The sequence below is a fragment of the Mustela erminea genome, chromosome 10 (assembly GCF_009829155.1).
Source record: "Mustela erminea isolate mMusErm1 chromosome 10, mMusErm1.Pri, whole genome shotgun sequence".
Lineage (NCBI taxonomy): Eukaryota > Metazoa > Chordata > Mammalia > Carnivora > Mustelidae > Mustela > Mustela erminea.
In genome coordinates, this window is record NC_045623.1 from 95826789 (window position 1) to 95850165 (window position 23377).

The following is a 23377-nucleotide window of genomic DNA, read 5'->3' on the forward strand; positions in this document are numbered from 1 at the left end:
TCAAATTTAGGGACACCCGGGTGGCTCAGTAACTTAAGCATCCAGCTCTTCGTCTCAGCTCAGGTCATGATCCCATGGTCCCAGGGTCAGCCCCACGTCAGGCTCTGCGCTCAGCTGGGCGTTTGCTTGAGGACTCTCTCTCCCTCTTCCTCGGCTCCACACCTGCTAATGCTCTAATGTGCACGCGTGTTCTCTCTCTCTCTCAAATAAATAAATAAATCTGAAATTGGAAAACTCCCAAATCTGAATCCAGTACCTACCAGGGAAATGAAACTGCCCCCTTCAAGATGAACTTGAGTAAATGGAGACCAAAGTTTGGAGAAGCATTTCAGAGATGACTGTGAGGTTAGGATTATTGGAACCACAACGGTGGTTTCCAGCAGGCGGAAGTCTGTTTCTCAAGGAAAAAGCTGAGGGGGGCCGTCTTACACCGGAGCGCTTGCCATGGTGAAGAGACCTACTTGCCTTGTGGTGTGTTGCTCTGCTCTCTGTAGTCTGGACCTCGTGGTCCCAGATGTCAGCCTCAGCCCCAGCCAGCAGAGGAAAGGAAGGGTCGAAGAAGAAAGAGCAAAGGCCTGGTTGGTAGCATTTCCACTGACGTCTCATCAGCCAGACCCTGGTTCTAGGACCTCTCCTACGGGTGCACAAGCAGGGGAAGGCCGTCTGTCTTCTGTGTGTCCGTGAACCTAGCTGACGTTCAGCTACAGGAAAAGGGGAGGACAGATACTGAGGGACAATGAGCAGTTTCCGCCACAGTGGGTAAACTGAGGAATAGACCCTCCCTCCGATCGCTGTGTCTTTGCCAGAAGCAATGGAGCAGTCCTGCGCCAGGTTTGGCTGTAAGGCAAAGACCAGAGTGGTATTGGCTTCAACAAGGCGGGCGTTCGTCCTCTCCCATGGAACAGCCGGCTCTCAGCCTCCAGGACGACGTGTCTTCGCTTCTTCTCGCTGCCGTAATGCATGACCATGGGCTTAGAACAACCCACATGTATTATCTTACAGCTCCGAGGTCAGGAGTCTCCCGTGGGTCTGCAGCGTCGGGTCGCTGACAGCGGCTCCAGGGAGCACCCACAGCCCGGCCTTTTCCAACTCCGAAAGGCCACCTACCTTCTTTGGCTGGTAGCACCCTGCCTCCAGCTTCCAAGCCCGCAGTGCAGCATCTGCAAATCTGCTTCTCTGTCCCTTGCTTCTGCCAGCACGTCACCTGTCTCACTCTGACCCTCCTGCCTCCCTCTCTGTCCTCTAAGACAGCATTCACAGGGCCCCAGGGTTTGGATGGGGCCATTCTCAGCGGGCTTTTACTCTGCCTCCCACATGGACGGCCTTGCAGTACAGGAGCCTCAACTCCTTCAGTGTCATGGCCACGTGTCCTCTGCATTCAGTCTCTCTTTTGGTCCGAGACAGATCTGCTGGCACGACCCCCCCATCCCAGAGAGTCAGAGGCAGGAAAGCAGAGTGAGGGGCATGGAAGTCACACTGTTGCGTCCCTTCTCGTCCTTGGGCCTCCCTAGCTGTAAGGGAGTCGGAGGGACTTTGTCCCCAGCCGGAGGGCTGTGCACCAGCAAAACTCAGGAGTTCTGTTAGCAGGGACTTTGCAGGGTGAGCAGGTGTTGGGGTGGGGATGAGCAGCCATTGCCATGGTTCCAGCAGAATTGGCTACTATTTGATCAAGGGTTTCCTGTCCTCATAGAGGGCGGGGGGTGGGGGCAGGACGGGGGGAAGGTTAATCTTCATGTACTGGCACAAAACCAAGGAAAAGGAAGAGACTGTGGGACCAGCCCAGACCTTGGGAGCTCCCCTGCTCCTGTCCCTCCTTCCATGTAGAACTGGCACCGCTATCCCCCATAACTTTCTTCCTCTTAGCCGTTGCCTTTCCTACGAGTTCTTTAGTTAGAAAATCCCTCTCTCTGACTACTTACTACCTTCTCTTATGTAAAGCCAATATTTCAGTCCCATGTTCCCCTCTGGAAACAGACCAGTTCTCCCCCACATGTCCCTGCCCGGGTCCCCATCGTCACAGCCTGGGGTACCGCCGCCTCCTCTCCCTGGCATATCCCACTTCAGTGTCGTCGTCTGCCACCCAATAGATGTGTCCTGTCCCCTGGGGAAGAAGAGACAGACAGTGGCTGGGTAATGGTTCGAGATGAAAAGGAATTAACCCAGCCAGAGGCTGCCTGTTAGCCTGGGAGGAAGCAGTTCCAGCAGCAGGTGGATTCTTGCAGGAATGAGGGCCCTGTCTGTCCCGAGTAAGACATCAGAGCTCCGGGACCATCGGAGGTGGGGGTAGCAGATGCATGATTCATTAAAAGTGAGGCAGGCACTAAGGAGTGTACAAGGGCCATCCTCATCAGGGCCGATGCTGAACTGGCAAGTGCCCCCCCACCCAGACACCTGTGTCCTGTCTCCCACAGGGCCAGAGACCCGTCACCTTGATTGGCTTTAGCCTGGGAGCCAGGGTCATCTACTTCTGTCTGCAAGAGATGGCTCAGGAGAAAGGTAAGTCTGGCTTACTGTCACAGATGAAAATGCTTCCCAAGTTCATCCTCAGGCAGAAGGTTCCGGGCCAGGGATCACGAGCCTTGGGAATGTCTTCCCAGTTCTTGGTGATACTAGTAAGAAGTTAAAAGTGGTTTGAAAATAGACAAAACCATTAAGTCATTTGGAAATTGGTTTTATTTTTTTTTTTGTACTGTAAATTTGAGGGGCTGGTCCTGTAATAATGGTCCTATAGTAATGATTATATGGTTCTATAATAATGACGTTGGCCTTGGTGTTGTCACGTGCGTGCTTGAGTGGGAGGGAAGAGAGATGAGAAGTCTGAAACTGAGAGGTATCGGCAAGGCCACGTTCCTTCTGATGGTTCTAGGGGACGATCCTTCCTTATCTCTTCCAGCTCCTGGCAGTCCCTGGCCCTCCTTGGTTTGTAGAAGCCTCACTCCGTTCTCTGCTTCTGTCCTGACCTGTCTTCTTCTCCTTCCTGCTTTCTCTTCTCTTGTAAAGACAGTGTCGTTGGGTTTAGCCACCCCCACTCCTCCCCTCCAAAGCCAGCGTGATCTCATCTCGGGATCCTTAACTTTATAACATTTGCATAATTCAGTTACATCTGAAGATGCATTTTCCTAAGAAGTTCTCATCCACAGGTTCCGGGTGGATGTCCCTTCTGGGGAAGCCATCATTCCAGCCACTAGACCACCTCTGGTGTGTGTTCATGCTGTCCAATGACACACTTTGAGTGTTGGGACAGTGGGAAACTTGAGTGCCATTGCTCTGGACCTTGGGTGGGAGGGGTCCCAGGATGAAGGGCCAGTTTCGGGCAGGTCTTTCAGCGGGGGACAGCTCAGGGAGGGAGGGGTAGAGCTTGGGGCTCTTGGAATGGCCCACAGTCTGCGGGACCCAGACTCCCCCCTCTCCTGGTGGAGCACAGCAGCAGCAGGCCCCTGAGGCAAGAGAGGGAGCTGATAATGACCCCGGCCTGGGAGCAGAGGGTGGGCGGCAGAGAGGGGTTCACCCAGCCGTCTCCCTGGGGATTTTCTAGGAACGCCTCTCTGGGCCTTGGCTTCCCCACCCATAAAATGGAGTTATAATACCCGGCCTGCGTGCTTGCTTCCAGGGACTCCACACAGAGCATTTCCGCACCTTGTAGAGCCCTCCTTTGTTGACCAAACTGCGCTCCGGGATGTCTGTTTGCAGCTTTTGCTCTCAGAGCCGCTGCCAGCCTGAGGCCAGCCCTGAAGATGGCCCCCGGCCACTCCCCCTGAGCATGTGACCCAACTGCCGACCCATTGCCGGAAAGCAAGGAGTGGGGGAATGTTCACAGTTGGCTGGATCTGAGGGAGCCAGACCGGCCTGACTGGTGTTATCTTCATCCTTGGCATCCCCAGAGGGCGTGGGACAGACCCTGGGGCTAAGGGGCCTGCTTCATTCCTGTTCTTTCTGTTTTGCTAAAATGTCTCCCCACCTTGGACTGGGGACCAGAGCTATTTTCCTGGTCACGCAAGTAAGGCGGGTGTGCTGTCCTTGGCATTGACCATGGAATGGTCCATTGACCATGGCCCAAGCCCCTGTGGGTGAGCCCTGCAGAAGAGGCTTCATCTTCTGTCATTTTGGAGGACCCCCCCACACCGTACCCTGCTCCCTCGTAGCTTTCAACAGCCCCCTTGTCACTTGGTTTTGTCTGCATCGCTAAGCAATGGGGAGACGCCTCTGTCCTATTTCCAGTAGCTTTGGGTAACCTGGGGCCACCATCCAGAAGGGCCTGGGGAGTCACCTTGGAGCTGTCTGCACCAGGAAAATTCAGGCTGGGGTCAGAGGTCAGGCAGAAACCATCCAGGAAGCAGGGCTGAATCTGGGGCTCTGGTACCAGTGGTTTTCCACTTGCAGCATAGAGAAAGTCATACATTCTCTGTAAGTTCTTCCCCTAACTAGACATCACCAGAGCAGAGCAAGTCAGAAAGTCATCAATTCCCTGCCTTTGCAGCTCTTCCTAGTACAGATAATCTGCCTGGGACCTTCTGGCCAGCTGGGAGGAACCCCCTGGAGGCCCACGTGTCTCCCCGCCTTCAGCTCTTTGATCCTCTGTGGGAAAGGGCTTTGTTGGAACCACAGCCGCACCGCTGACGTCCCCAACATCATGTCATGTTCTGCTCCTATGACTTTATGCAAATGATAACAGGGCTGTCAGAATCTCTCAGGAAAACTAGGTGCTGGCATTTCTCATGCAGGACACAGGACTCTTGCTTAAAATGTGTGGGTTAGAGAGAGGCAGGACGGGTGTACCGGTCAGCTTCTGCCGGGGTAATGCTGGGTAACAAGCTAACCCCCAAACTCACAGGGTTACACCACACCCTTGCCATGTTCCAGGATCTACGGTGGTTCGCTTGTTCTAGAACAGGCTCTGTTTCTGGCCATGGGTTGGACAGGCTTGGCCCCAGGCTGCAGGCTGCGCTCACATCTGCCCCATGTGCGTGTGTCACGGTGGAGCCGAATGGGGCAGCGGCCCCCCAGGGCATGTTCCTCTCAGGGCAGAGCACTAGAGGGCCAGGGCCAAGGCAAACCACACATGCACATTCTAGACCTCTGGCCTTGCCGTCTTTACCACCATTCCGTAGCAGCTGTTCATTGCTGCAGACAACCTCTCCAAACTTAGTGGCTTAAAACGCAAATAACTGGGTATTTCTTATAGTCCTGTGGGTTGACTAGGAAGTTCCTCTCCTCCTCGCGCCTGGGCTCACTGGTGTGGTTGCAGCCAGAGCTGGAATGCTTGCAACATGGGAGCCGACCTCCTTCACTGCCTGGCCGCTGGCTGGGGGTCCCCGGCATGCCTCAGTCCTTCCCAGCGGACCGTGAATCCTCCAGCAGGCTCACCTGATGTCCTCATGGGTTCTCTCTGGGCAGCATTTCAAGAAGGCAGGAGTGAACGGGGCAAAACCTCGGAAGGCCAGGTCCCAGAACATATCACTTCTGCCACATGCTGTGGGTCAGAACAAGTCACAGGCCAGACCAGATTCAAGGGATCAGAGGGGAAATGCTTACCCCGAATGCAAGGCGTGGCAAAGCGTTTTCGGCAATTTTTAATCTTCCGCACATTCTGTTGGCCAAAGAAAGCGACGGCCAAGCCCTGGATGGTCAGTGTGGGACAGTGTGTTCTACCCACCATGAGGGGGAGAGGAGCAAATTGCCAAAGAGCAATCCAGACTCTGTGCCAGGGTGAGGAAGGCTTGGCTTTGCAGCCCACGGAGACGTGGATCTGAGTTCTGACTCTGCTCGGCTGGGTCGCTGGGGCTGGGGAAGGACACAGCCTCCCTGGACCTCCATATGTCTGTTTGCAGCAAGAGGCTAATGTCACCTGCGGGCAGTGGCAAAGGCTGGAGAACATGGAGGTCAGGCACCCAGCCCCACGCTGGGTCCTGGTGAACACGTCCTCTAGCATCTCACTCAGACTGCGGGGCCCCCTACCGGTCTAGGGCTGGCTGCAGACTACCCCCCCCCCCCGCCTTCTCTGAATCTGCTTCTCCCTGGGAGTTCTGGAAGAATTGTCATCCTCTGTGCTGACATCATCTTGCTCGTCCCTGGCCATCTCTCCCTCAACCCAAGCAGCTGACCACCTGCCAGGCTCCTCATTAGCTGGAGGGACATGGTCTTCTATAGGACACATTCTCAGTTCAGAGGAGAAAGGCATGTCTGTGGCCCCAACTAGCATAAGTTACTTGTTAATGTCAGATCAGTAATATAAGCCAAGTCTTCAATTTCCTTGCTGAACAGATTGAATTAATTACCATCGTCCATTTGGCTGTGATATTCAGAAGTGAGGTCACCCTGGTGTATGTGCATGTGAGGCAGGGAACTGCCAGGAGGGAGACAAGTGGCCCCTCGGTGACAAGGGGGTGCTGAGACACTGAGACGTCCCTGCACCTCAGCCTTTTGGGGGCTGGTTTCCAAGGCGACTTCCTTCCTGCTCACTGCTCCTTTCCCTGCATCTTCATGGCCTGCCCATAAGAATTGGGGCTTCTGTATTAGGTAGACCTGGATTTGGGTCCCAGCTTCTTTGCTGACCAGCTATGGGACCTTGGACAAATCACTTAACGTCTTTGAACCCCAGAGTGCTCATGTGAATACAGGCTTGATACCCGTTACCTCGAAGGCTACTCAAGAGACAATGAGATGATGTATGTGGAGGAGATGCTGTGATCTGGGGACACTCAGAGTATTTCTGCTTCTAAACTCTGAGTTTAGAGTTAGGGAACGTTAGTGAATGCGGTGTAGATAAAGGAGCTTGTCATTCTGTGTCCATTTCCCCACCCCCACATGAGACCAGGAACTCCAGGTGGGCAGGGTCTGTCTGAGCCTCCCTCCAACCCCCCACCCTCCCAGCCCCCCAGCCCCTTCTGTGCCTGGCTCGCACTGAGTGCTCAGGAAGATGGAGGAACTTGATTTGGGGCAAGGGACTCAAGCACAGGCTGATGGGCTCATGCACCATGTGCGGACCCACTGTGCACCCTGCCACACAGAAAGCACTTACGTGCAGGATCTCTTTCAGTCTGATAGCGACCCTGGGAGGTAGCCATACTCCATGCTTCGCGAACAAGAAAACACAGACCTCCGGGGTAAGCCACGCAAATCCCAAGTGCTGGAGACAAGCTTCCACCCCAGGGCACCCGGCTCCAGAAACCTCACTCTCAACCCCTGTGCTATACTTTGCAGAGGACCTTGACCTTGAACGGTGGGCAGGGGTCATCCAGTGAGGCAAGAGGGAAGGGCATTGCAGAGAGTCAGGCTGGCGTAGCAAAGGAGGGATTCTCGGGGTGCCCAGCATTTTTGTAGCCCGGAAAGGAGACTGCGGTGGGACAGTGGGAGATGGTTAGGAGAGGAGCCTGGTATAAGGTCTCGAACGCCGGGCTAAGCAGCTGGAACTGATTGGTTAGATGCTCAGCCTCTGAATCATGGAAGAAATGAGCAGCTGAGCAGGTCCTGTGAAAGGGTCTGTGCCGAGGAGCCTGTGTGTCGCGCGTACATCTGACCGTCTTCACCCTGTCATCTCACATAACCCTCCCCAGCAGCCCTGTCGGGTTGATGCTGGTGTCGTGCCCATTGTACAGATGAGCAAACTGAAGGATGGACTGTAGGTAACTTGCCCAAATCACACGGCTGGCGGGTAGCAGAGCAGGCAGTCCAGCTAAGAGTTGTGTGATCTCTACCCCAGTGCCAGACCGTCTCTCTAAGCCACTGTTCTGCTCTTGCCTGAGCATCTTTTCCAGCTCTGGCGTCACTGTTAAGAACTGTCTGTTTACTCGTCAGTCCCACGGGCCCACTAACTGTAACCTCGGAGCGCACAGCAGAACTACCTGGGCAATTCTTTCCCAAAACCAATATGCCGGGGCTCCCCGCCGTGCAGCCCCGGCCAGGAACCGCAACACAGACGGGCTCCAGGGTGCTGCTGCTCTTTCTCATCCCTGCTCCCTGAGCCTGTCACCTGCCCGAATGTACTAGGTACTCGATGGACCCGTGAGAGTGAACCAAGTAGAGGAATGAGCCTCACCACGCATTGGGGCGGGATCCGCATGTCAGCCTCCCCCACTCTCGAAGCTCCTTGCAGGGGGGAACCACGTCCTGCTCAGCTTCATGCCGAGCACAGATGCTTGTAAGTTTTTGCAGGATAAAGGGAGGCCTTTTTATGTTGGTAGCATAGCTCATTTACATTTATTGAGAAAACCTCTGCATTTTATTTGTGTTTTACTTATTTTAAAGATTTTCTTTATTTGAGACAGAGCGTGAAAAAAGAGAACATGAGTTGGGGAGGGGAGAATAGAGACCGAGGGAGGAGAGCAGACCCGCTGCTGAGCAGGGAGCCCGAGACACGGGGCTCCATCCCAGCACCCCGGCATCATGGCCTGAATCAAAGGCAGACGCTTAACTGACTGAGCCACCCAGGCGCCCCTGAGAATGTCTTTATTCTTGATTGTTCTGATCTTGTCCCCCTGTTAGTAATGTTCCATCCCACCCCGTATCTGGACAGGAGGCAAGAGCGCTCTGGTAACCCTCTGCAGCTGTGCACACCTCAGTGGCCTGGCAGGCCCGGCCAGATGGCCCCTCCCTGGCCCAGGGTGTGTAGCCGCTTCACACCCTTGGCCTTCTCAGTGGCTCCACATGGAGGGGCGACCTCTCCAAAGCTGGGCCTCAGAGCCGTTTCTAAGCATCCCCCCTCCCCCATTTCCCTTTCTCTTTCGGAAAGTAAGGGAACTCCTGACGGCGCCCAGAAATGGGAAGCAGAAAACGAAACACCCACCTGCGAAGGGGAGCTGAAAGGGCCTGAATCCCAAGACTGGGACTCCCCGGCATTTGGGGTTGGGGGCGGGGCAGGCCGAGGGCGCAGGCAGGACTCCAGCAGCACCTTGTGGCCACCCTTGTTTAACCCACACCAGATAGTAAAACAAATAGAAACACGGACACACACGTGCTCACAAAAATGCACACCTGCTTATAGCCGTGTGTGTTTACACAGATGCCCTCCAGGGAAGCCCGCAGAGCCCCGCTGCACGCACCCACTTACCAGCAATACGGCAAGCCACTGGCCCCCGGAGCTCCACAGCCGGCCATCCAGCGTCCCCACCCAGCAGACAGGGCACAGCAGGAAGGAGGGGACAAGACACAGGGCTGCAAAGCCACACGGTGACGGTGACGGGCGGCTCAGCCCTTCCCCCACCGGGAAGTAGGAGCTGTGAGCAGTGGGCTCTGGAGTGAGAGTGTCCCCTCGGAGTCCCAGACCCAGCACCCTGCCCATCACTGAGGCATCTCCACTGCCCTGATGTATATGAAACACGGGGGGACATGGGAGAGTCTCTGGGCACGCAGTCAGTGAAGCCTCTGACTTGTGGTTTTGGTGCAGGCCGTGATCTCGGGGTCGTGAGATGGAGCCCCACATCAGGCTCCACACTCAGCACGGAGTCTGCCTCAGACTCTCTCTGCCCCTTCCACAGCTCAGCTCACACCTGCCATATGGCAGTTCTCTAAATGAAATTCACTCCATCAGCTCCTGCGCATTCAGCACCTGCTGTGCGCTGGGCGCCATGCAGGGCCCTGGGGAGGCCGCAGTGAGGAAGTCAGGACAGCCCCTCTCCCCATGGAGCTTAGAGTCCGATCTTCACAAGTAACCCGCCGTCTGAGATCGCAGGGTCGGCAGTGACGTGCGTCAGTCATCTGGAAAGCACCTGGCACACAGTAGGTGCTCAGTATGGGGTGTTCTTACTGTCCTGTGCTACCAACTTCTAGGGCAGCCACCTGGTGGGGGCTGACATCCTTAACCTGAGTGTCCTGCCCTTGGGGGAGACCACGGGCTCCCGTAAGCACTGGCCTCAGGAAACAGAAGGAAACACAAGAATCCAGCCCCCTCTCCCACCCCCCGACCTGTCCTCCTCCTCCTGGTCCTCTCCCCAGCTGACAGTGGGCACTGCGATGCGCCAGGCACAGCTAAATACAATGCACACCGCATTTTATTCGATCCACACGATAACCCTGTGGGAGTCTACCTATCCCCATTTTACAGATGAAGGAATGGAGGCTTACAGAGATAAAGCACCTAGCCTAGGCTACAGAGCTGGTAATGATGCAGCAGGAACTCACGTCCACTGCGGCTGGGCCCTGCTCTGATTCACAACTTTGGCAGCTGATCCTTATGGCAACCTAAGGTCAGGATAATTATCTCCCTTTTGCATTGAAGGCTCCGTGTGAGGCCAAGTGATATTTCCAGCTGTGTCCATTAGGATGTTTTGGCTTTAGATCCCCATCAGCTGTCCTTCCCGCAGAGCTGCCCATGCCCGAGAAAGAAAACTGCAGGTTCAGGGTAACTCCTCTCTGCTTGGGCAGAGCCTCCCGGGCTGGGTCCCTGTCTTGCTGCCCAGAAGGTTCTCGGCCTTCTCCCAACCCCAGGGCAAGCTCAGACACAACCTTTTCAGGATGTGGCTCTCAAACCCCTCTTGACAAGTGGCTTAAACACCATATTGTTCTGAGGAGTTCAACAAATGGCTTTTAGTAGTCTTACCCACATAAGATAAAACACTTATATTCTAAGGCAAAGATGTTGCTTGGAGCATGGGTGAAAAACAGCATCGTTTCAAGATTGTGCGCACAATAGCCTCGTGGAAGGAAGTCTCTGGAGCAATTAGAAAGGAAAACATGTTTTGGGGGGCGCCTGGGTGGCTCAGTCGGGTAAGCATCCGACTCTTGATTTCGGCTCAGTCTGTGATCGCAGGGTTGTGGGATTGAGCCCCGCGTTGGGTTCCACACTCAGTGGGAGTCTCCTCGGGATTCTCCCTCTGCCCCTCCCCACCCATGCAAAACAAATCTTTTTAAAAAAAGAAAAAGAAAAAATAGAAAATGGGTGTTTCTTGCAGAAAGGTGTAAGTAGTCAAACTTGAAAAGGCTATGCTTAACACACACACACGTGCCCGCACACACACACACACACACACTTTAGGAACAAGCATTGAGGAGGTCACCCTCTTGTTGCTTTCTCTCAGAGGACACAGGCGTAGCGTGGGCTTTCTTCTGTGTGGGGTGTTGGCCGCGACAGGGTGGGACTTGGTGCTTAGGACCTCGTGGAGCAGTGTTCATCCCCGAGCCTCACGACAGCATCACACGAGGCAGGCAGTCCTCGTCCCGTTGTCCAGAAAGGCGGAGAAGGAGGCAGAGACTCAGAGAGCTGAAGGGATTTGCCCAAAGGCAGAGCCAGGGAGGTGGCTGAGCTGGGGTACCTGCCCAGTACCCAGGCCCTCAGTGGGGGCCATTCTGCTTGGACGGCCTGCGGGTCTCCCTCCCCAACCAGAGGGTGGTCAGCCTCATGGAAGACCTGCCTGTTGGATTCATCTCCTTCCCAGGTCTTGGCCTATAGGAGGTGCCCAATACAGGTTAGTAGTTAATTCATGGAGGCCCAGGAATGCAGCCATGACATTCACCATGGCGCTGCCTGCAGAGGACAGCACACAGCCCCCCGCAGCCTGGCCCCGCCACCCAGTGACCCAGGGCACCCGGGTCCCTCTACTTCCAGACCACCCAGCACGCGTACTCCCCACGCTATGATCCTACCCATTCCCAACTGAGATAGAATGTGCACCTGCCAACAAACGTTTGTGCCCTTGGGCAGGAAATGCATGGAGCCAGAATTCCCAGAGACAAACGGGCACCTTCTGACGGCCCGTCTGCCAGCCGACAGGATGAATGGGCTCGGGGACTGACGGACCCGCCAACCAAGGGTATTTCTGGCTCCGGCAGGTGGCAGGAGTGGGGGAGCAGAGCCTGGTGCCAGGAAGAGCCACCATCCAGGCACTTGCTGAGAGGCTCTGGGCCCCTGATCGTAACGGATTGCTCATTTCTCCATGTGTTTGCTCTAAAAGCTTTCAAGAATTAAGTAGCTGGAAAGCGAGCCCAGCTCAGGCTGACTCATGGTAGCAGGCTGAGCCAGGAAATGGCCGCGTGAACCAAAAAATCGGTTCCGTTTCAGTTCATTGACGCATTTATCCTCCTCTTCGTTCCAAAAGGATTTGAGGGGAATTAATTAGAGGCATTACATATTGTCCCTGCCCCGTGGCCCTGTCCGCATAGTCAGCGAGACGTCTGAGATGCGCCAGCCCTCCTGTCGGCGTGTTCATTCCGCAGATAAAAGGCGGCCAGGCGTGCTGCACTCCGGGCCCCGGGGTGCGTGCGTTAAGTGGGTCCTGGCCGCCCCCCAGTCCCTGCTCCATCTGTAAGCTGGTGCCCCTGGATTGCTTTTCCTGGATCTTCAAGATGCAAGGGACTGTGGCCGCCAAGCCAGATGACATCAAGGAGCACTGGATCTGGAGTGCAGAAACCCGAGTTCAAATCCAGGCTCCGCTACTCTGTTAACTCTCTGGGGTCCCCGAAAGCAAGTCACTCCCCCTCTGAGCTTTGGCCTAGTTGGTAAATAGGGATACTGACGCCTCTCGGGCTGGTTCTGGGCTTCGGTAACTTCTGTTTATCGAACACTTACCACGGGCCAGGTGCAGCGCTAAGCACTTTGCTTAACGTACAGACAGTGCTAAGGTCTAGGTATTGACATTCCTGTTCTGTCTGTGAAGAGGTTGAAGGCAGGGACTCCAGCATTCCCTTCTCCCTTGTGTCACCAGCCCCTGGGACAGGACCTGGGACAGGGCAGAGGTGCGATCACGTACGGATGGCGGGCCCGGGCTTCAACTCTAGCGCTCTGTTGGCCTTTCCGTGTAGCAGATGTGACAACACAGTGCTTGCCACGCAGAGGACCTCAGTACACAAGAATGCCTTTGTCCCTTCTCCATTCGCTCATCCAGGTGGCTCTCTCCGAGGCTGTAACACACACTGGTCTGAGCTTGCCGTAAGACAGGATCATCTTCCAACGGCGGCTCCCAGGGCAGGAATGATTGATCAGAACATGGGATCCATTCGCTGTTGTCTAAACTAACAGGGTCTTTCTGCCAGGCTTGGCTGCAGATTAGGCCGCTGACTCCCTTGGAAAGGTGCTTGCGTTCTCTTGGGGATGCAGACACCCTTGACTTTGGCCGTTGCCACCTGCTGAAACACATTTACTCACATGGAGAACCTGGGTTGTCCCGGTTGTAGGAAGAAGGCAAGGATTGGTGGGCTTGTCTCGCCTGGCCTCTGGGGCTGGCCTCTCTGCTCCACCGTCAGCCCACACCCCCGGCCCCCAGCGCCTACTAGATGAGCCCACTTACCTCTAGAAATCAGCCTCTCCCCCTGGAGTGTCTTTCCTACTACCCTAACCATTTGTAGACATGCTTCTTCCTCCTAACCATGATGTTAGAGGGTTAACTCTATGAGAAGTTGTAGAAGGCCACAGTTCTTAATGCCCCAGGGTTAAAATCATGGGCTCAGGGTCAGAGAGCCCTGGGCTCAGATCCTGGTTCCACTACCAACCTTGCGACCCTGTGCAGGCTACAGAATTTCTTCAAGCCTTCCTCTCGAGTAAAATAGACCTAATGATACCCACCTCATGGAGATACCATGAGGATAAAGAAACCAGCACATAGTAGGCGCCTTGCACCAGCCTGACACGTAGGAAATGCTTGATCACTGGCTATGATACAGGAGGTGGTTTGCGTGTTGAAAGTATTAGAACATTGGAAGGGCCACTCACCATTCAGTCTAATCAGTTTGCTGATCCAGGAGAATTTCACAATATCCCTGGGGTCGGTCAGCAAGGGCCTCAGTGCATGCTCCCATCCCGTGAACCCCGGGAAGTACAGACTCTTCTATCTGGGTTCCAAGGGATTACCCAGAATCCTCTGGTTCAGAACTCCACGCATACAGGACCCCCATGCATACATTGACCTCATCCGTCAATGGTGTCTACCAGCCTCTGCTTAATTGCTTCCAGTGATAGGAGGCTTACTACTCAGCCCCAGCGTGGTTAGGAATTCAGGAACGGGTCTGTTTCATCTGAGCATCAATGGCTTGTGGCCTGGGGAACGGCAGGCTCTGTCCAGGATATCTGCTGAGGCTGCTCACATTCAAATGCTGTCCAGGGGGCCCGCTGGCATGGCGACAGAGCGCCCCAAGCCCTACAGCACCTGAGCAGCCTGCACATCCCCAGGTCTGCTTCTGGGATTTTCAGAAACCTGATTCTGTCTCCTTTGCACCCAGAGCTGATCAGAGTCCCATCAAACAAACTCACAAGACGCAGTACTGGGAACTGAATGCTGATTCATTAGGTCACCAATAATCGTCACCCTCTGATGACAGCAGATGGAGCAGATGTCCGTGCTTACTGCCCAGGCTCCTGGGGAAACAGATGATCTGCCAGAATTTCTGTGGTGAGCACAGAGCCAGGGAGGGGATGGTCTCGAGGAGTGTTCCTTTTCCTGGCCATGGTCAGCCCTGGTAAATGCCCCCACCCCCCAGCCTCATGGACAGGTCCCACCTCTCATGGCCATTGTCGGTTTCCTTCCCTCCTCGGCCACCCCTCACTCAGAATTTTGTGTAAGTAGATGCTCTGCGTGAGCCCCGGTTGATAGGCGTGGAAGAACCCAGACGTTCTGCAGTGAAAGCGCACATGCTCCCATGGGGGTTAGGTGGATTCCAACCAGGGAAGAAAAAACCCCAAGTCCCACTGATTTACATATTAATTAACCATCTCAGTTCACAGCATTCTGAAATGGAAACTGTTGGGGTTTTTCCTTGTAGCTAAGACGCGCGTGATCATCAGGCCTGCTTAGCCAGCACTGGCACCGTCTTGTAGAACCTGGCCTGGACTGTTTTGCAGCAGAAGATAAAAATGTTCTCCCCTGTGAGTCAGTGTGTCCCGTCCTTGACATTTTAATGAAGGGTCTGAGATTTGGGGTCCCTGTCCCTGCCGCCCCAGTGCGGGATGTCCCCTCATGAACTCTGACCTTTCCAGTCTCTAGAATAGTCTTCATTATTGTTTATTTCTTCCATCTTTTGGTCACTCATTTTCTCGAATGCCCGTTTATTAAACTTTGCAAAGCTCCATCTCCTTCCTCAAAGGACTTGTAGGACTTCTCAGGGCAGATAGCCTCCAGGGCCGTGTGCAGCATTTATCCAACAACTTTCGGATAAGTGTAAACATCCGGGGTGGAAAGGACGTTCGTGTGAGTAGAGGCCTGAGCTGGCCGGGAAACTCAGACACAGGGGAGCAGGGCCTGGGGCAGAAGGAGCTCAGACCCCACAGCCTGGCCTGGATCCGAATTCCAGTTCTGCCGCTCACTTGCTCCACAAACAGGCCCTTAGTCCCTATGCCTCAGTCTCCTCGCCTGTGAAATGGGTCTCCTAGTACTTTCTTCAGAAGCTAAGCAAAGGGGATAACATACGTAAGCACTCAGCAGAATGGCTGGCACGTAATCGGCATTCGGCAACCTCGAGGCTGTCCCTCTTATACATCCTCCTGTTATTACCCAGTTGCTATAACTGAGCTGGGAATTTCGCTATTAGCTTCCCAACAAAGTCGTGGAAAGCCACGAGTGCGGATTTCTCACTTCCGGGAGGGGGTGTGGAGATGCCACCTCCACGCGGAGCCAGAAGCTCCGTTTCCCCCTGACGTACTCTGTCCAGGCGCGCCCTCGACTTTTAGGAGCTGAGCGCCCTGGAAAGGTCTCGAATGGCTATGAGGACGTTGTTGTGGTTGGGAATGAGCTTCCCAGGGTGCTTCACTGTTATCAGGAAGGTCTGCGCGGGGGCTTCTTTGGAAACTCAGAGGGAGATGATGATCCCTCGAGCTCTCACAAGCAGCCAGGTGTTTGGGAGACTCTGCTAATTAGGGGACAAGTCTCCAGGTGCATTTCCATGTGGGTGATTTTATGTTTTGTCATTTAGCAGTTGCTAGAGATTGAGGCTTCGGGGACAGTGGTTGAGCCTGGATCACAGGCTCAGACAGCTGTGGAAAGCACAGTTTTTAGTTCACCCTGCCTTGCTCTCCTGAAGTTCGACAGAGAACAACTGCTCACCTCCAAAACAAGAAACCATCTTTCCAAGGTGGAGTTTGGGGAAGGGAGCTGATCTTCGTGGAGCACCAGCCGTGTGCTGGCCAGAACAGGACCCCTCTCGATCTTGGAAGGTGTGGGCATTATTACACCTGGAAGCAGGTGTTGAATTTCCCATGTTTACGGATGGGCCTGAAGCCCAGAGAGGTTAAGCGACTTGTCCAAGGACACACAGCTAGTAATCTGGCATGACACACAGCCCCACCTGGGATACTAACGCGGGTGCATCTGACTCCAAACCATTTCCTGTGAGCCCTTCTTACGCTGCGTCTCATGACAAGTTTGCTGCCCTCAAGTTGCCTATAATCTAGGGAGGAGAATAGAAAAAAAAAAAAAAGTACCAAATGCTACATCGCATGGACCAAATGTTAAGCAGTTCAAAGGAGAGAGGATTTCCTTCCAGAAGGCAGGGATGGCTTCAGGGCAGAGGCAGGCCTGGAAAAAAAGATGAGCCTTGACAAGCTGGGAGGGAGACCGGATGCCTCCGAGCCCAGGACTGGCGAGAGCGAAGATCCAGAGGGAGAAAGGTGGACGGTGTAGGGAGGGCAGGCAGCCGGAGCCCAGGTTTCTCCGGGAAGCTGGGAGAAGTCAGGCTGGAGAGGTGAGCAGTGCCCACAACTCAGGAGCCTGACCTGCCAAATGGAATGCAGAGACCCGGATGCAGGCACCGCCTCGAGTCTTTGATCTTAGCGGCTCTTTCCCTGCTGTGTTTATTTATCCATTGGTCAGCAGAGTCCTGCTGAGAAGACCGCCCCCTGTAGCAGTAACTGCTCAGGGCTCAGGGCACAGAGGTCGCCAGCACCACCTGCGGGCATCTCCGAGGGGACAGGACCTCCCTGCCAGCCACACTCCCTCCGCGTCCCTCGGCAACTCCCCCTGCAGCTGCGCCCACCCGCCCATCAGGGTGTCCCGGCCTCTTTTCTCACTCCGGTTCCCGGGGCTGGAGCTGGAGCAGGAGGACAGCTATCATCAGCCGTCACAGCAGCGGGGGAGGGAGTGCCAGGCCATCCCTGCTGCTCAAGAGAACAGGCTCAGAGAGCCCGGGGAGCTTGTCCACAGTGACACAGATGCAAGCGAAGACTCCCACAGCCGGCCTCTGTGCCACCCACAGGGTCCCTCGACTTGTCCCTCTCATTGTTAAAGATATTTTTTGAGAGAGATGGAGCATGAATGGGGGCAGGGGCAGAGGGAGAGAGTCTTCAAGCGGACTGCCCACTGAGCGCGGAACCCCAGTCGGGGCTCCATGAGATCTTGATCCAACCCCAAACCAGGAGCCGGAGGCCTAACTGATGGAGCCACCCAAGCACCCCCGCCTTTGATTTTTTAGCTGAGCGTTTACCCAACGCACCCCGAGGGCCCAGGGCCAGATCCCTCTTCTTATGGTGTCTCCTCTCAGGGATCCCCGGGGAAACAGGCGTTCAGCAATGTGGTCAGCCCACCCCCTGGAGGGGCGCCCCCACCCTGTCTAACCTGAATGGCATTCCAGGAAGCCCCTCTGGTAGGACCCCTCCCCACACACCCTGTGCTGGAGACAGATGGAGTGTTTGTGGTCGCCATAGCACCACCTTGTGGTGGGAAAGGGTTCCTCCAAGCCCAGCGTGGGCTGGTTTCCAGCAAGGGCTGACTGGGGAGGGTCTACAGACTGCCCTCATCGAGGAGCCCAGCAACTGCTCCTGCTTCCTGAGAAGTTCCCAGGCACCCACCTGTGCCCTCTGTGTTTGAATTTATTAGGCACCAAAGATACAGAGAGGGGAAGGAACTGATACTGCCCCCTCCCCACTGCTGTAACAGGGGTTTCCAGACCTCATCCCTGGAACCTTCCCAGCAGCCCCTCAAGTTAGAGATTCTTGGACCACTTTCCAGACGAGGACACAGAGAGGTTCCCTCTTGTCCCACTCCCCCAGCGAGGCGGCACAGGGCCGTTCTCAGACCCCTGCTTACACGTTCTCTGAGCCAAAGTACTGCCCGTCCAAGCACGACTGCCCGAAGTGCGCTGCCATTTCAGGGACCTCACATTTTTGCAAATGAAAATCAAGAGGAAATAGTCTGATAAAGAATTTCTTATAAGAAAATACAAAGAAAAATTTGATCCCATCAGTGACAAGCCACCTTTTTTTGAAAATGACCAAAACTCGACGAAAGCAGGATGGTGTAGCATGCTTTAAAAATGAAGGGGCTCTCGGGTGGGGCTGTCTTTGAGAATTCCACAGCATCCCAGAGGACACCGGGAGGCCCCTGCCGTGGTGAGGGGCCCCAGTGGAGAAAGTCATTGGCAGAGAGATGGAAGTGCAATGGCCAAGTTCATGATGTGTCACCAGTGACCTGAGCGTAGGCTCAGAGGTCCACAGAGGCACACTCATGATCACAGGGACACTCAAAGATGCTGGCTGCTGCTGGATCTCGGCCGTCCCACAGTCTCAGGGTCTACCATTTGGCGGGGCAGCTCATGCAAAGAGACGACAGAGTTTGTCCTACAGACTTATTACCAGCAGCGGGTTGGTCCATGCTCTCTGCCCTGGCCGTCCGTCACCAGGGATCACTGCGCCATTGGTGGAATAAAGTGTTGTAAGGCAGCACTCCCCAAATTAAAGGAAATCATTCCAAGATGAGAAACAAGGAGGAAGCAGAAAATGAGAGCCGTGAGCATGTTCCTTGGCTGGGGGGAGGGGGGAATTGAGGGAATTCAGAGACACAGGACCATGCTTCACTTGGATGTAGGGTTCAACCATATACCACCTGCAGGATCCAGGAATCCCCAAATCAAATAATCGATACCAGACTGATCTGGAGGAAATAGGTCCTCAGTACAAAGAGGACATCTAGCACATGGCCAGAACCCAGGACCGTGCTTTCTCTCTGTCAGCAGTATCTGTTCACCCACTTGGTTTGGTAGATGTACCCGAGATTACCGAAACAAAAGGCCACATACCCTTGGCCTGGTGCATGCATCAGGAAATTAACCTTTTAACAAATTTTAACCCGCTAATGTGTCTCCTGAATCAGCCACATTGGAAATGTTCGTCTTAGTAGGTTGTGCATGTTCTATATTTAATACACAATTTTGGAAGATGTCACGGTTATCCATAAACATGGCTTTTGGTTCAAGGCTATATTTGATAGCCAAGGGAAAAGGGACGGAGAATAGGAGAGAACGTGTATGAAAGATGCCATGATGCCACGTACTGTGTGACCTGGGACAGACTGCTTAGTGTCTCTGAGGCAAGATTTTCCCATCCTGGAATGGGAGTAGTCTGGCTAACCTCCTGAGATCCTTATGCGGGGTAACGAAATAACATGCATGAATGTTATTTCTCCCAAAGAAAGCTGTGATGACAGTAATGATGATAAAGAAATGAAGAAGAGGGATTATGAAATCAAATTCTAGAGTTTTGTTTATGAGAAAAAAAGAAGAAAAAACCTTTGCCACGAGATCTCTCTCTCCAGTTTCATTCCCAGCCCCTAAGATGTTGGACCCACATCACCGCCCCTGATGTCTGCAAGATAAACCCAAGGCAAAAGAGCTCGTGAATAAGTTCACACAGAATCATTTCAGCCTCCTGGCCCTTGAATGGCTAATCTCCCGCTTGGCTGAAAACTATTTCTGAGCTGTCGCTAGAAGCCAGCTGACTCGCAGAACAGACGGCCGGGTGGTCATCTGGCCCTTTCATGTCCGCGATAGCAGACCTCACGTTTGATGTGATTTTTTTCCCTCACGTGGAACCGCACTCACCCGTTCCCTTGTCCTCAGACAGACCAGGCTTCCCCCCCACCCCGCCCCATAAAAGCGAGGAGAGGTCAGGCTTGCAGATGAATTTCCAGGGTCCCAGGATGCTGGCGACAGCCTTAAACCACTGTGCACGACCAAATCAAAGAGACCGGAATCGAGCCGGGGATGGGGGTAGGGAGAGGATAAAGGCTTCCTCATTCCCTAAAGAATTCATCCCAGATTCTTAGAGTCTGTCCAGACAGGCTCCCCAAGGGGATTCTTCCCAATGTGAAAGTCATTCCCGGAGGGTGGGGGACAGGCAGACTGTCAGAGCCTCCGTTTCTCCTGCCCGGCCACCGGCCTCCTTCCTTCTCCCGCCACTTCTGTCCGTGTGTTTAGCATGTGCGTGTGCCTGTATGTGTGTGTGTGTGTGCACGCGCGCACGCATGTACCTTTGGCATGGATTTTGTTTGTTTTAGATGCGGTTCGTATCATTTCCTTCAAGGTTTGTTTTCTGGATCCGCCGTCAGGCAGTAACTTCCTCGGTCGTTTCCCGCCTTATCAGTCCGTGCACACAGGACCCCCTGCCAGGAGGGGGAAAAATGCTGCCTTTTCTTTTTTGCTTCTCAAGTTTGAGGTCCTTTGGTCTTTGCAAGCCAGGGGAATCGCGTTACGGACAACGTGACAGGCGTGTGGGAGGCTGTCCTGTCACCACGCCAGCCGTTTGATGAGATTTCTGTGAACTCCTAGAGGGGTTTGTTTGGAAATACCTGGAAAGTGCTGCCCAGGCCTGCCTCACTGGAAGGAAGCCCACTGTATGGTTAAGACAAAATGACAAAGGGGAAGCTAGGAGGGTCCTTCCCAGGGACACAGGGACCCCCCACTATACATAAAGATTCTCCACAGGGCTCTTTGGAAGAACAGACCCTACTCAGTATGTTGTAAGAATGGTTAGTTTCACAAAAAACTTAACTTGTATACAATTTTCAAGACCTGTGTTACAGTGTAAACAGAAATTTGCTGTCATACTGAAGCTGTCTGTTCTCAGCTCTTAATTTTCATTACAACAGGGAGAGGGAGGGGGAGGGGGAGTGGAGAGAGACCATCTCAAGCAGACTCCTCACCCAGCATGGAGCCCAACGTGGGGCTTGATCTCATGACCCCGAGACCATGACCTGAGCCACAATCAAGAGTCAAACACTTCGGGGGCACCTGGGGGTGGCTCAGTCATTTAGCATCTGCCTTCAGTTCAAGTCATGATCCCAGGGTGCTGGGATCAAGTCCAGCAGCGGGCTCCCTGCTCAGCGGGAAGCCTGCTTCTCCCTCTCTTACTCCCCCTGCTTGTGTTCCCTCTTCCGCTGTGTCTCTCTGTCAAATAAATAACTTAAATCTTTAAAAAATAAAAAAAGAGTCAAACACTTCACCAACTGAGCCACCCAGGTGTCCCCAGCTCTTGATTTTTTTTCTTGAAAAGCTAAGACCATCTTCAGAGGGTCCAGTGGTAAAAGGGTCCTGTCGGGCATACAGTGGGAACTCCAGGAAGTGTAAGAATATGCAAGACAAGACATTCCCCAGTTTATCTAGATTCCGCTTGATAGAAGTGAGGGTCCGTGACTCGACCATGGGAGCATTCTTAATTCGACTGAACTGCGACTGAAAAGTGACTGAACGCTTAAAGGTGGTCCGATGGTAAATTTTACTTTATGTGCCTTTTACCACAATTTAAAATTCTGTTTAAAGAAAAGTAAGTGGGAAAGTGTTGAACCCCAGTTTAGGGCTGAGAATCCACATTATTGAATAACTGACCTCTGTTCAGAACACAGCAACGTCGGGATTCGATCCCGGGTGTCTCTTATGCTGCTGGCCAGACCGCTTTCCCTGGACCCGTGATACCCAGCCTTCTCGAGCACGTGGGCCCTTGCTAATGGCAGATGTCTTCGCAAACCTGCCCAGGGCAGGTGTCCCCTTTGCAGAGTCTCCTGGTTGAGAAGATAGGTAATGATCCCAAGCGACCTTGACCCGGAATCGTGTGAGTCCCCACGGCACCCTCATGGTCTTGAAATCCTGACACCTGACGTGTGAGTCCTTGGAGGCATTGGGTGGACCAACAGCAACTGGTGCTTATGCAGTTTCTTAGGCCCCCAGAGTCGCTCTGGATCTTTGCCCTCCAGAGACGGGGCACCCCGGAGCGGCACTGTGGATCTCCGGAAGGAGCTGGCGACCCTGAGTCTCCTTAGGTAGGCTGGACGCAAGGGAGTCTAAAAATACAGCCGACGTCAGATGCTTCTCGGGAGTTAGCCTGAGCCTTTGGATCACGTTCTCTGAGGCCGGGGGAGGAGACGAGGCCAGTGGTAGCCTCAGAAGGACCACTCACTCTTCCGCCCACTGCAGACCGCCGTCATGTGCAGTAGCGTCCGTCCCCCCGGAACAGAGCACTGGAGATGAGCAAGTGGAGAGCTGAGAACCGTGGTTAAAGACGCTTCTGTTTACTCTCAGCTGGGGTAGCGCTTTTCTTCTGCTTTTAGCCAGTCTTCGGAGATCCCCAGCTGTAGCCGCTGGGAAGAAGTTGGGCCAGGAAGGAAAAAAAGACAAGAAAAAGAAGAAAGAACCTCTTTCCATGTGTCCTCACCATGAAGGGTTCCTAACCGCTCAGTCACGTTGCTCGCTTTCATTCATGCCACAACCATTTCATTCATTCGTTCATTCCACATGGCTGGGGAGCTCAGCGTCTGTGCCAGGTGCTGTTCCAGGCACTGGGGAATCACTGGAAAGCAGCCCCTGGGGAACCTGCATGCTAGGAGGAGACAGACTATAAATGAGGCTTTTCTTTTTTTAAAAGATTTTATTTATTTATTTGACGGACAGAGATCACAAGTAGGTAGAGATGCAGGTAGAGAGAGAGAGAGAGAGGAGGAAACAGGCTCCCCGCTGAGTGGAGAGCCTGATGCTGGGCTCGATCCCAGGACCCTAGGATCATGACCCGAGCCGGAAGCAGAGGCTTTAACCTACTGAGCCACCCAGGCGCCCCATAAATGAGGCTTTTAAAAGCAAGACAGGTAGGAAGTCAGGCAGTCTTAAGGGCAATGGAGAAGAATCAAGGAAGGGAGGTGAGGCACGTGGTCAGGTGCATCCATCCACCCTGGGATCCTGGGATCCTGGGATCCTGGGATCAAGTCCCTAATGGGGCTCCCTGCTCAGTGGGGATTATGCTTCTCCCTCCACCACCTGTTTCCTGCCCCCCTGCCACTTGTGCTGTTTCTGTCTGACAAATAAATTAAAACCTTTAATTAAAGAAAAATAAAGATTTATTTTTATTAGAGAGCAGGGCGGGAGGAGGGCAGAAGGAGAGAAAGAGAGAGAGTCCCAAGCAGACTCTGCACTCAGCACAGAGCCCAGTGTGGGGCTCGATCTCACAGCCCTGAGATCATGACCTGAGCTGAAACCAGGAGTCAGTCGCTTAACTGACTGAGCCACCCAGGCGCCCCACAAAGTAGGATATTAATAACATACAGAGAATTGTTTCAAAAAGTGAGGAATCTGGGGTGCCAGATTCCAGCACTTGACAGCTCAGGTCCTCATCTCGAGGTGGTGAGATCGAGCCCCGTGTGTCAGGCTCCATGCTTTGCACAGAGTCTGCTTAGGACTCTCTCTCCCCCTCTCCCTCTGCCTCTCC

The 23377-nt window shown here is 53.9% G+C and overlaps 1 protein-coding gene across 3 annotated transcripts in view; it reads left to right on the plus strand.

The window, feature by feature from the left end:
* TMCO4 (transmembrane and coiled-coil domains 4) overlaps positions 1-23377 on the plus strand; it is an 85628-nt gene that overhangs the window by 46137 nt on the left and 16114 nt on the right. For all 3 annotated transcript variants that reach the window (XM_032361149.1, XM_032361147.1, XM_032361148.1), the window contains one exon: positions 2412-2496. In XM_032361149.1, the coding sequence (XP_032217040.1) occupies positions 2412-2496 (85 nt within the window). The remainder of the gene's footprint in view (positions 1-2411; positions 2497-23377) is intronic.